The following is a 10,932-nucleotide window of genomic DNA, read 5'->3' on the forward strand; positions in this document are numbered from 1 at the left end:
CTAACTTGCTAGTAGAGCTATTTGGTTTGAGAACATAATGATGGGGTATATAGTAAAACCATAAGCAACCAATATTTTTCGAAATATCAATGGGATATATATGTCCCAAATCAAGATATTTAAAAAAAAAATCATTATACTTATTGTAAAGAGAGTTATTTTTTAAGAGAGAGGGTTCTGCCACCTTAAACGGTAGTTCAACAACATATCTGCCATCATTATTTCTAAAAGTGGTCCTTTCATAAAATGCTTGTCAACCAAAACATCATTTGAAGATCACTTGCAGGAACCTCTTCAATTAATCTTCAATCCATCCAAAATAGGTATCTAGTGCTAAAGGTTTATCGAGTGACATAGAAAGAGAATTTCCACTTAATAAATATCAGCACCTAAGAGCATGTCTATGGGTCGAGATTCATAAATATAATATGTAATAATCTTGAGGGAGAGAGACAGTAGGATAATTATTACATATTTTGGGAAAAATAACAAAATCGAGTCTATAAGAGAAGGTGAGTTTTCCTACTGGCTTACAAGTACATGAGACGCCACCTGTAGCCCGTGAGGGAGTTTGACCGATACCGTTTATATCCAGAGAAAGAGAATACCTTAATAGTCCTAATTTTTTAAAACATTTCGAGGTTATAAAATTACTTTGAGAGGCACTATCTAGAAGAGCTCGAACAGGTTTATATATACCCATTGCATCGCGGACTTCTATAATACCAGTGGCTATTAATACTGTGCTAGAAATATTTGAGACTAGTGAGGCTGTGGTGGCTAAGTTACAATCAACATTTGACGTATTACTTGAGGAGAGAGGAACATGTGTTTGAGATCCAGAATTACTATTAATGACTGGAGGATTGTCCATATGTAAGCGTATGTGATGTTTTTTAGAGCAAATTTGACAGAACGTGTGTTTCGTACCCAAACAATTAGTGCACCATCTCTTTTCTTTTATAAGAGAAAATCTCACCTGGATTTTTTGCACTAAAAATTGAGCAATTATATATGAGGAAAGATCATTGATGAGAATTGATCCTCGAGACATAACTGACAGGACATTTTCTTATTTATTACATTGTTCCTGTGATTTGGTTGTGAGGTAACGACAAAACTAGAAGTAGGTTTTGCTTTTTACTGAGAGATTTGTTTTTTTTTTCATTGAGTTTAAAGTGCGTCTTTGATTTCTCATACTTCGATCTTTTAACAGAGCTATTAGAGTAAAAAACAGTTTCTAATGCTGAACATTGTTTATTTGTTAAAAAATTGACAAGTATTTGAAAGTTGTTGTAATTAGTTAATGTAAGTTTTCATCTTTCAGTAATTCTGAACCACATTCTAGTTCAAAACGAGTAGCAGTCGCTTGATCCAATCGATCCATTAACATATTAAATAAAATAAAATCCCAGAACTTGACAGGGTTGATTAAATAGAAAGCCAATGAGTATGAGCAATCAAACACTTATTATCATACCTAGCTTTTAATGCATTATAGGCAACTATATAATTTTGACTTATCAATGGTGTACATTTACCGAGAGAGAGAGAGAGAGAGAAAAAGAGAGTTAAAAAACTAACCATATAATTAAACTTTTCAATATTAGTGATAGAGTCATTATTGTGAATCAAAAAATGCGTACATATCGATAAAGGTCTGCCATGTTTTTAAATGTCCATCAAATACAGGTACAGAAATTTTAGGTTTTAGAAAATTTTAAGTTTGGCGTTATTAAATTTTGATTGAGTTTGAATTGAATTGAATGATGAGCTGTAATTGATCTTTCTTTCATTTCAATCATATTATTTTAATTTTAAACCAAGTATGTTATTTTATTTCAGGAACCTAACGCAAATTCAAACAAATTCATCGCCATTTCTTCCTGTGCATGGGCAAGTCATTTTCTTTCTCTTTGGGGCGGATTCGCATTTGACGACTCCGAGGCCATAGTCAAAAACAAAGATATATTGCCCAGCACTCCAATCGAAAATGTTTTTAGAAATGATTTCTGGGGAACTAACATAGCCTTAAATGTTAGTCATAAAAGCTACAGACCTCTTACAGTATTATCATATAGGTAACACTGCATGACCGATCTTAACAAGCTGTACTCTAAATTATGTTTTCCAGGTTAAATATGTTCTTTTCAAATAGCCGTTTGGACGCTTTTCAGTTTCATACGGCTAACGTTGTGCTGCATGGCATATTATCCATTATGATGGTACCATTTTTTGAATGTTTGCTCAAACGGCGAAAAAAACGAAAATCGTTGTGTCCTTGGGACGATCCTGCATTTACTGCTGCGTTGATGTTTGCTGCACATCCCATTCATTCCGAGGTAAGACAAAAATATAGCCATAATTTTAAAGAAATAAAAAAAAATATCTTTTAAGGCAGTGGCAGCTTTGGTCGGAAGGGCTGATATTTTAAGTGCAATATTGTTTATTTCTGTTATAATTTTTTATAAAATTCCTTCGAGTTTTTTTGGCTGGTTTGTTATGGTACTGGTCTTGACTAGTGCAGCAGTTTTGTGCAAAGAAACTGCTATAACCGTATTGGTAAGTCGATTGACTGACTATGTCTCGGCCCCTAAAATTTCTTTCTATTTTAGGGTGTATGCGTACTATACGAAATATATTTAAGAAAAAAACCCTCCAAATTATGGGAGGAAGTGTTTACTCAAAAGTTATTGATAAGACTCTGTTCGTTAGTTGTTATAGGCTCTATAATAATGTTTCTTAGGCTTAAAATAATGAATTTTGAAGGTCCCACTTTCAGCCCTACTGACAACCCAGCAGCTTTTGCCGATAGTTTTTTGACAAGGGTAAAAAAATTAAAAAATAATCTTGTAGCGATATTAATCTACTACACTTTTTCAGGTCTTGTCTCACAGCTACATTTACCTTATAAACGTAGTTTTGCTCATATGGCCAAATTGGATGTGTTTCGACTGGTCAATGGGTTGTATTCCGTTAATTGAAAGTTATACTGATTTTAGGATATTGTGGGTTATTTGTTTTTGGTTAATTGTTGCTGCTGTTGCCTTTAAAATAATTAAAGATTTATTTTTGAAAGAGAAAATGTAAGTTTGAAGATAAGAATAAAAATCTTTTGGTAATCAAGAAAAACAATTTTTAGAGATGTTTCAGTTATGGGTGTGAGCCTGATAGTAATCCCATTTCTCCCCTCAAGCAACTTATTCCTAAAAGTAGGTTTTGTCGTAGCAGAAAGAACTTTGCTACTACCAAGCGCCGGTTGGTGTTTGCTAGTAGCCGTTGGCCTTGAAAAGCTCAAAAACCGTTACGAAAACATTAAAATCGTAAGCCTATTTTTACAGTCAATTTTACCTCCTAAAATATCAATGTTTTCAGATATTTACAATATTTTATATAATATTAATAAGCACGTTTATAACGAGAAGTATTTATAGAAACTATGAGTGGGTCACAGAGGATAGACTTTTTAAATCTGCCTTGAAGGTTTGCCCATTAAACGCGAAAGTACATTATAATATTGCTAAGGTTTGTTCATAGTTTCTACAGCATCAAGTGTTATTTATCAAGAGCTATTTTAGATCGCAGCAGATCAGGGTAACAAAGAAGAAGCTCTTAGAGGATACAAAAAAGCTCTCGAAATGTATCCAAACTATGAACAAGCAATGAACAACTTAGCAAATTTGCTTAGAGAAAGCGGGCAGCTAGAGGAAGCTGAAGCTTTACTTCGAACTGCGGTGCAGGTAAGTTTGTGAAATTAAACATAATTTTTTAAGTTTGTTAGATATAACCGAACGTTTAGGTTAGACCTAACTTCGCTGCAGCCTGGATGAATTTAGGAATAGTCCTAAGTAGCAAAGGCTACTTAGAAGAGGCCGAAAAAGCCTACAAAACCGCCTTGAGGCATAGAATGAGGTACTCAGATGCCCAGTACAATTTGGGCAATTTATATTTGGATTTGGGAAGACATCAGGTAAGTCCTTCATAATAATTTTTTTAAATGTTTTTTTTTAAATTCATTTTACATATATTTTACTTTGCTTTTACATATATAATAAACTATCAGCGATAATTTATACAGGGTGGGAACTGAAACTGGAATAAATCCGCGAGCGCTCTTGGAAAAAGTATTTCTGAAAAACGCAAAAACCCGTCTACTTAGAGTTTTTGCGTTCTTTAAAAATGTTTTAAAAGAAAAATTCAACCCTCTGAAAGGGTGAAAAATAACCCTATTTAATTTTTTTAATAGGACGTACTTTTCTTTTTGAAATTGATTAACCATTGACTTTAAATTGAAAAAAAGTGTTTAGAGTTATTAAAAACAAAGCATCCCGACGTTAAATGAGTGTATTTTGAGAAAGTGATCAATCGCTAAAAAAACAACTTGAGTCATCCCACTTGGGGTCAGGTCAGGTCAAGATTTTTTAATTGTTTTAAGTCGAATGATACCTCTTGTGCCACCTTGTATGAATGATAACTTAAAATGGAGGATTATGGCACTTTTTGTTTGTCATTAATTTATTAAAAAAATCAAATTGTCTTTCTGGTACTGTTACTGTTTAGGTTTCAAAAGATGATGAAAAGTAATATATACATTTTTTTTTTTAAAGTATTTATTACTTAATAAAACTTATTTACTTCTTGACAAAGCCTTAAACGATCATAAAACTCTGTAAACTTCTTTAAATATTTGGCGTAATTAATTGAACTTCATTTAGGATCATTTCTTTTAGTTCTTTAATATTTCTGGGTCTTGTAGCATAGACTTTACCTTTAAGGTAAGCGCAAAGGTAAAAACCTAATGGAGTAAGGTCAGGTGACTGCTAGATATTCAATTGTCCCTCTCCATCTAATTCACCTATTACAGAAAAAATTATTAAGAAATTGTGAAATATAATGATGAGGATGGTGCACTTGCTAAAAGTAGATTCTTTCGTCAAAATTCCCACTTGAGTACAAATTATAGTGTTAATTCTGGTACCAATAATAATAATAATAATAATAATAAATACTTTATTTTCACAATTAAGGTTAGATTTACAAATAATTATATCCTAAACATAATTGTACTATTGTGAAAAGACGCGAAGTCCAGATGTAGAAAACCTATAGGTTTATACGAGTATACAAATAGGTTTATCTACCCTGCTCTACTTAACCTTAGATATCCATAGTACCTTAATTCAAGAGAAAAATCCTACAAAACATAACTAAATATATGTTATCAATTATCAATAGGGCATACATTTTAAAATAGCAAATAGAAAGGAGACAGATTTAAAAAGTTTGAAGAAAAAATTTTTGAAGTTTTATTATACGCATATTTTTTTTACTCAACTCTTCTGCTGGAAATAATAATTAAAGATTTTATGTTTAAAGATTCGTGGTTCCAAAATCTTAAAACAATCGGGATTACAACTCTATTATATAATAGCTCTATAAAGCTTTGAAATATTATAGGAAAAACTCCGTTCATAAATAGATGTTCGATGTAGAGGAGGTGTTATCAAACCTTTAAATCTAATATTTATATTATGTACATGCGATCTATAGATAAATTTATTGTAAAGATATATAGGTGTCTTATAAAATAATAACCTATTATAAAAAGATGCACGGTGCACTGAACGCCTGGTTTCCATTTTAAGCCAGTTTGTTTCAGGGAGTTTATATGAAATTCTTTCATATTTACGATTCCATAGATATACCACAAACAGGAATTTTGCACTCCTTGTATACGTTTTTTTTGAATTTGTGTCAAGCAGTTTCCATAAACGACATTTCCATAGTCCAACACAGATAGAACGAGAGCATTGCATAAAATTGTTTTTAATCTTTGCGATAGAATGTGTCGATTGCTGTATAATAATTTAAGTCTAAGATAAGCTTTTTGGATACAATGAGATACGTGCTGGTCGAATCGCAATTGACTGTCAAAAGTAAGACCAAGATTTTTCATATTTTCCTTTATTTCTAAAGACATCTCACCTACCCTAACATTAATTTAATTTTTAATAATTTGCACATCATTTTAGGACCAAATATTAACAAACAATACTTGCTTGGACTTAGATTAAGAGAATGCTGTAGGGCAGTGTTACTCAAACTTTTTTCGTGACGAAACCCTTTTGATAAACTAAATTTTTAACGGAACCCTAAACTCTAAACTAAAATCAAAAGCAGTTATATGTGAATTGTTTATTAATAATCATACAAAAAAAAGATAGATACAGTAAGTAGTGAGTTAGTAAGAAAATGATAACACTAAGTTCATTTAATGCGAGGCATGTAATTGTTTTTTATTCCTCATCAACTGGGTAATGTCAGGCTTGATAGAAGAAAGTTGAATTCTCATGTCTGGTTCGGCATCCAATCTATTGCGGTATTTTGTTTTTGTAGCTGTATATGCTGAAAATCCCGTTTCACACAAATACGTTGTTGGGAACGGCAGAAGAACATTCAAAGCTTCTGTGGCAAGTTGTGGATATTCATCACGAACCCTGCACCAAAAATCATTTAGTGAAATTTTTTAGAACAATGATTCCATGCTTGTATTCGATGTCATTTCTAGAAATGATTCATAGATCTGATTTGACAAATTTTCAGGCTTCTGCAATTTACAAGAAAAAGGGTTTTGAATCCGTGAGTTTATTTTCAGTTTTGTATTCTGTTCTTCAGGAAAGTAAGATTCAAAAGTCCCTTGCAGATCATTGAAATGTTGCACCAATTCAACAAATACTTCATTTTGAAATATTTCTGTATCACTAAGACTATGGTGACTAAGGAACTCACTTAGCAATGAAAAGTTTCGATTTCTCTCTTACCAAAATAAGTAATCCAAACATCTAATTTTCTTTTAAAGGCAGTTATTTTGTTAGCATTGAAAGCTGTTGTCTGTTTTCCTTGTAGTGACAGGTTTAATTCGTTAAGTTTTCCAAACATCTGCTAAAAATAATCGTCTAAATAACCAGCTTTTATCGGACAAACAGTCTTCTAAATTAAAAGGAACATCTGTAAGAAAAGCTTCTAATTCTGTTCTTAGTTCAAAAAGCCTTGTCAAAGTTTTACCCCAAGACAACCATCTCACTTCAGTATGGAGCAATAGTGTTTTATGATCGATACCATAATCTTCACATAATATTGAGAACAGCGGGATTGTAGTGGACGTGACTTAACAAAACTAATTATTGTTACTGACTCATCAAGAACCAATTTTAGATTTGGTGGCATTTTTTTAACTGCGAGTGATTGTCTATGAAGGATGCAGTGGCTGGAACTACAATTTGGCGCTTTCATTTTTATTCGTGATATGCTCCTGCTGTTCTACCTGTCATTGCCTTGGCTCCATCGTTACAAATATCAATGCAATCATTCAATCGAGTTGGTTTTCTTCAAAAAATATGTTAATCGTGTTAAAAATTTCTTCTCCGGTTGTGTTAGTAGGCAGCGATGAGCACATAAGCAAGTCTTCTTCGAGTGAATGTTTATATGAATATCGCACAATTAATAGCAAGATAGCCAGTCCAGCAACATAAGTCGACTCATCCATTTGCAAGACGAATTTGTTATTTTGCAGCCGTGAAACCAGTTCTTGTTTTATGTTTGCTGCGATATCCCCAACTCGGCGCGTAACTGTATCATTCGAAAGCGGCACTGTAGAAAGATGCTTTACAGATTTTTCGTCGAGCATACATTTTGTTAGGTCTACCACACATGGTTTTATTAGCTTTTAAGCGATAGTGTGCGCTTCTCCTGCTTGGGCAATGCGGTAACTAACCAAATACGATGCCTCCGTGGCCTTTTCATTCACAGTCTGAGTCGCATACGTCATAGTTTGTTGGCTTCTTAATAATTGTTCTTTTTTACGTAAAAAAGAATCTTTATATTTGTTTTTGAAGTCGGGATGTACAGTTTCTAAATGTTGGCGCATCTTAGCAGGTACCATCGAACTATTAGGAAGGAGTGAAGGAGTTTGCTGCACAACATACAAAGAGGTGGTCCGTTGGAATCAACAAATCCGAGATTAATGTATGATTCGTCATACTTTCATTTTTTCGCCTTCAGTGTGTCATTAGATGTTTTACTACTTGAACTTGAAACCATAAAACTAAAACTTGACGCCGTCATATCACCTTGATTTGAATTTGACGCATCATCCAAGCGAACCACATTTTTTCGAACACCTTTAAGCCAGCGCTCCATTCTTCTTTAACACTAATTTGATTTGGTCAATTTTATGACAAATAGTATCTCTTGACGCACGAAATACAAGATTTTACAACCACTACGAACAACAACAAGACAAGCGAACATAAAATACTGAGCGCGGTGTGAGTAAATTTTGCGGTACGTTGCTTGATTAATACATTCTCTGCGCCAAACAATCCTCCTTTATGTTATACCAGTAACCATCGAATCATCTCGAATCCTCAGAAACTTCGGAGAGCCAGACGATTTTCTCCGAAGTCCGCGTCCGAGGTTATTCGATTGCTTATAGTCCGGGGGCTTTGATGGTGGCGTACGAGTAACGCTGCCACATTTCGATGTAATAGGTCGGGCATTTACTTAATAATATATATATTACATTTTCGTATAATGTACCAGTAGCACCTATAAGTAGGCGTTTCGTTTTGGTTGTTTATTTTTATCTTAGGTAACTTTATTCTTATAGGGTTCACTTTAATACATGCATTCATTTATTATGACTGCTGGCGGAGCCCTACCGGAGGTTTCGCGGAGCACACTTTGAATAACGCTGCTTTAGGGAAATATATCTTAAGTTTTCTAATTCTGTATTAATACATTGAAGCGACTCACTAGTAGTGAACTTTACATGTTTTTATTAACATTAGATGTATATATGGCATATAATAATGGACTTATAACATTCCATCAATCCTAACACACTGACTTCTTCCTGTTAAATAATGTTTAAAAAATTGAATCGCATCTCATAATTTATTGCCAATAATATAATTTATTATTGGCAATAAATTATGATCTATAATATCGAAGGCTTTGGTGTAATCTAAAAGTGTTCAAATTGTAATTTTTCCCATGCCGGTGGCCCTCAAAATATCATCTGTTATATGAGCCAAAGCCGTAGAACAGCTATGGCCGGATGTGTAGCCTTTCGAAATCCAGACTGCACATCCGGTAGTATTTTATTATGTTGAACATGTTTGGTCATTTGGTGGTGAATAATTTTTTCTAACACCTTAGCCAAGCAAGGTAGAACACTTATAATCTTTTGGGTCACTACATTTGGGCAATGAATTTTCCAAAAATTGAGATATTTATCGCCAGTTAAATTATTATGAAACAATATTGGGCCAATAATTGGCTCTCCAAGGATTCCAGTCCACACATTAGTTTTTGTTTGATGTTGTCTATGCTGCTTGACAACCCGGTTTGGATTTGTTTCGGCATACTAACGATTTTGCCTGTTTACCTAAAAAGAAAAGCTGTGCTATAGATAGTTGCAAAGATCACATAAGATGTTGGCTTAAACTTAAACTTTAGTATGAGCATCAGAAACGTGATGAATCCGACAGAAAGGACAAATTCGTGACGAAAATCACAGTGTATGCTCACAAAATAAAAAATACAACAAATACACAAGGTAAAGTCCAGTGCATCGATATATTAGAATGGTCACCCGTCAAAACACCAGCATTCCACTTGCCAAACAATGTAAATAGAAGGTGGATGAGATTGTTTGGCAGGTGGAATGCTGGTGTTTTGACGGGTGACCATTCTAATATATCGTTGCACTGGACTTTAGCTATCTATTCTTTGGAAAACCTTTAAAAATAGTTTTTAACGTTTAATTTTTCAGTATTAAAAATGAAGTTCAAAAAAAATGCTTTGAAAACTGACAAATTTTAGAAAAAATATGGTTTAGGAATTAAAGTTTTTGTACTAACATACATAAATAACTGGCTTATATAAACTCCAGGAAGCTCTTGCGGCATGGAAAGAAGCAGTACGCTTACGTCCAACTCATTCGGCCGCCTGGGGAAATGCACTCGCTCTCTTAGACTCGGACGGACGTACCCATGAGGCTGTTGAACTGGGTATTTTAGCTTTGCAGCACGTTCCCAGAGCACCCGCCATACACTTTGCTTTGGGAAATGTTTTAGGGAAATTAAACAGGTTCCCAGAGGCGGAAACACATTTTTTGCAAGCCATCAAATTAAACGAAAATAATGCTCTATATTATTCCAATTTAGGTAATATTTGATATTTGAACCTCTAGTTAATATTAATTATATATTGGTTTTAGGTGTACTATATCACCGTTGGGAGAAACGAAATAAGGCGGAACAAATGTACTTAATGGCCTTGAATTTGGATCCCGATCTGAAGTCGGCCCAAGTTAATTTGCGCAAGCTCATAACCTCGAATAATAGTGCTCAGTTAAAGAATCATTCCAATAATCATTCCAAGAAACTTAGTACCTAATTTTTATTGTTTTGATTTTGTAATGATCAGTTGTGATATTGTGATATATTGTTTAATTTTTTATTTGAATATATGTATTTTGTTTTTATTTATTAAAGGTAAACTTTTGGAGGACTGGAATCCTTGGTGTAGATTTCATATGCAAAACAGATCTTAAACTTTTCCTGAAGATGCAAGTGGTAAATAAATTAGTTTAGTGAAATGGTAAAACCTGTTGTGGTTAAAGGAAAATTTGTTTTATTTTCTTCCTTTGAACAATCCTATTTTAGTTTCAATTTAGATTAGAAATTAAAAATAGAGTCGCATTATCTATATTACTGTAGTATAATCCTTTTATTCTTACTTCAATGTCTATTCAAGTCTTTCTACCGTAGAGATGTGGCAGTGTTAAACTAAGTAACTTGATAGTATAGGAAAATGTTTTCAATTAAGTATTTTACTTTTACTCAATAATTAAACTGCTTTGACCTG

General features: G+C 33.4%; 1 protein-coding gene across 1 annotated transcript in view; it reads left to right on the plus strand.

Annotated features, from left to right (window-relative positions):
- The window catches only part of LOC126740339 (protein O-mannosyl-transferase TMTC4-like), a 31,189-nt gene extending 20,640 nt beyond the window's left edge, over nucleotides 1–10,549 (plus strand). Inside the window, exons 2-12 of the mRNA XM_050446313.1 lie at nucleotides 1,846–2,081; nucleotides 2,135–2,342; nucleotides 2,398–2,562; nucleotides 2,616–2,828; nucleotides 2,884–3,086; nucleotides 3,143–3,323; nucleotides 3,376–3,525; nucleotides 3,579–3,740; nucleotides 3,800–3,970; nucleotides 9,956–10,229; nucleotides 10,283–10,549. Of these exons, the coding sequence (XP_050302270.1) occupies nucleotides 1,846–2,081; nucleotides 2,135–2,342; nucleotides 2,398–2,562; nucleotides 2,616–2,828; nucleotides 2,884–3,086; nucleotides 3,143–3,323; nucleotides 3,376–3,525; nucleotides 3,579–3,740; nucleotides 3,800–3,970; nucleotides 9,956–10,229; nucleotides 10,283–10,461 (2,142 nt within the window). The 3' untranslated portion in view covers nucleotides 10,462–10,549. The remainder of the gene's footprint in view (nucleotides 1–1,845; nucleotides 2,082–2,134; nucleotides 2,343–2,397; nucleotides 2,563–2,615; nucleotides 2,829–2,883; nucleotides 3,087–3,142; nucleotides 3,324–3,375; nucleotides 3,526–3,578; nucleotides 3,741–3,799; nucleotides 3,971–9,955; nucleotides 10,230–10,282) is intronic.
- Nucleotides 10,550–10,932: the final 383 nt, after the last annotated feature.

The sequence above is a fragment of the Anthonomus grandis genome, chromosome 9 (genome assembly GCF_022605725.1).
Source record: "Anthonomus grandis grandis chromosome 9, icAntGran1.3, whole genome shotgun sequence".
NCBI classification, from domain to species: domain Eukaryota; kingdom Metazoa; phylum Arthropoda; class Insecta; order Coleoptera; family Curculionidae; genus Anthonomus; species Anthonomus grandis.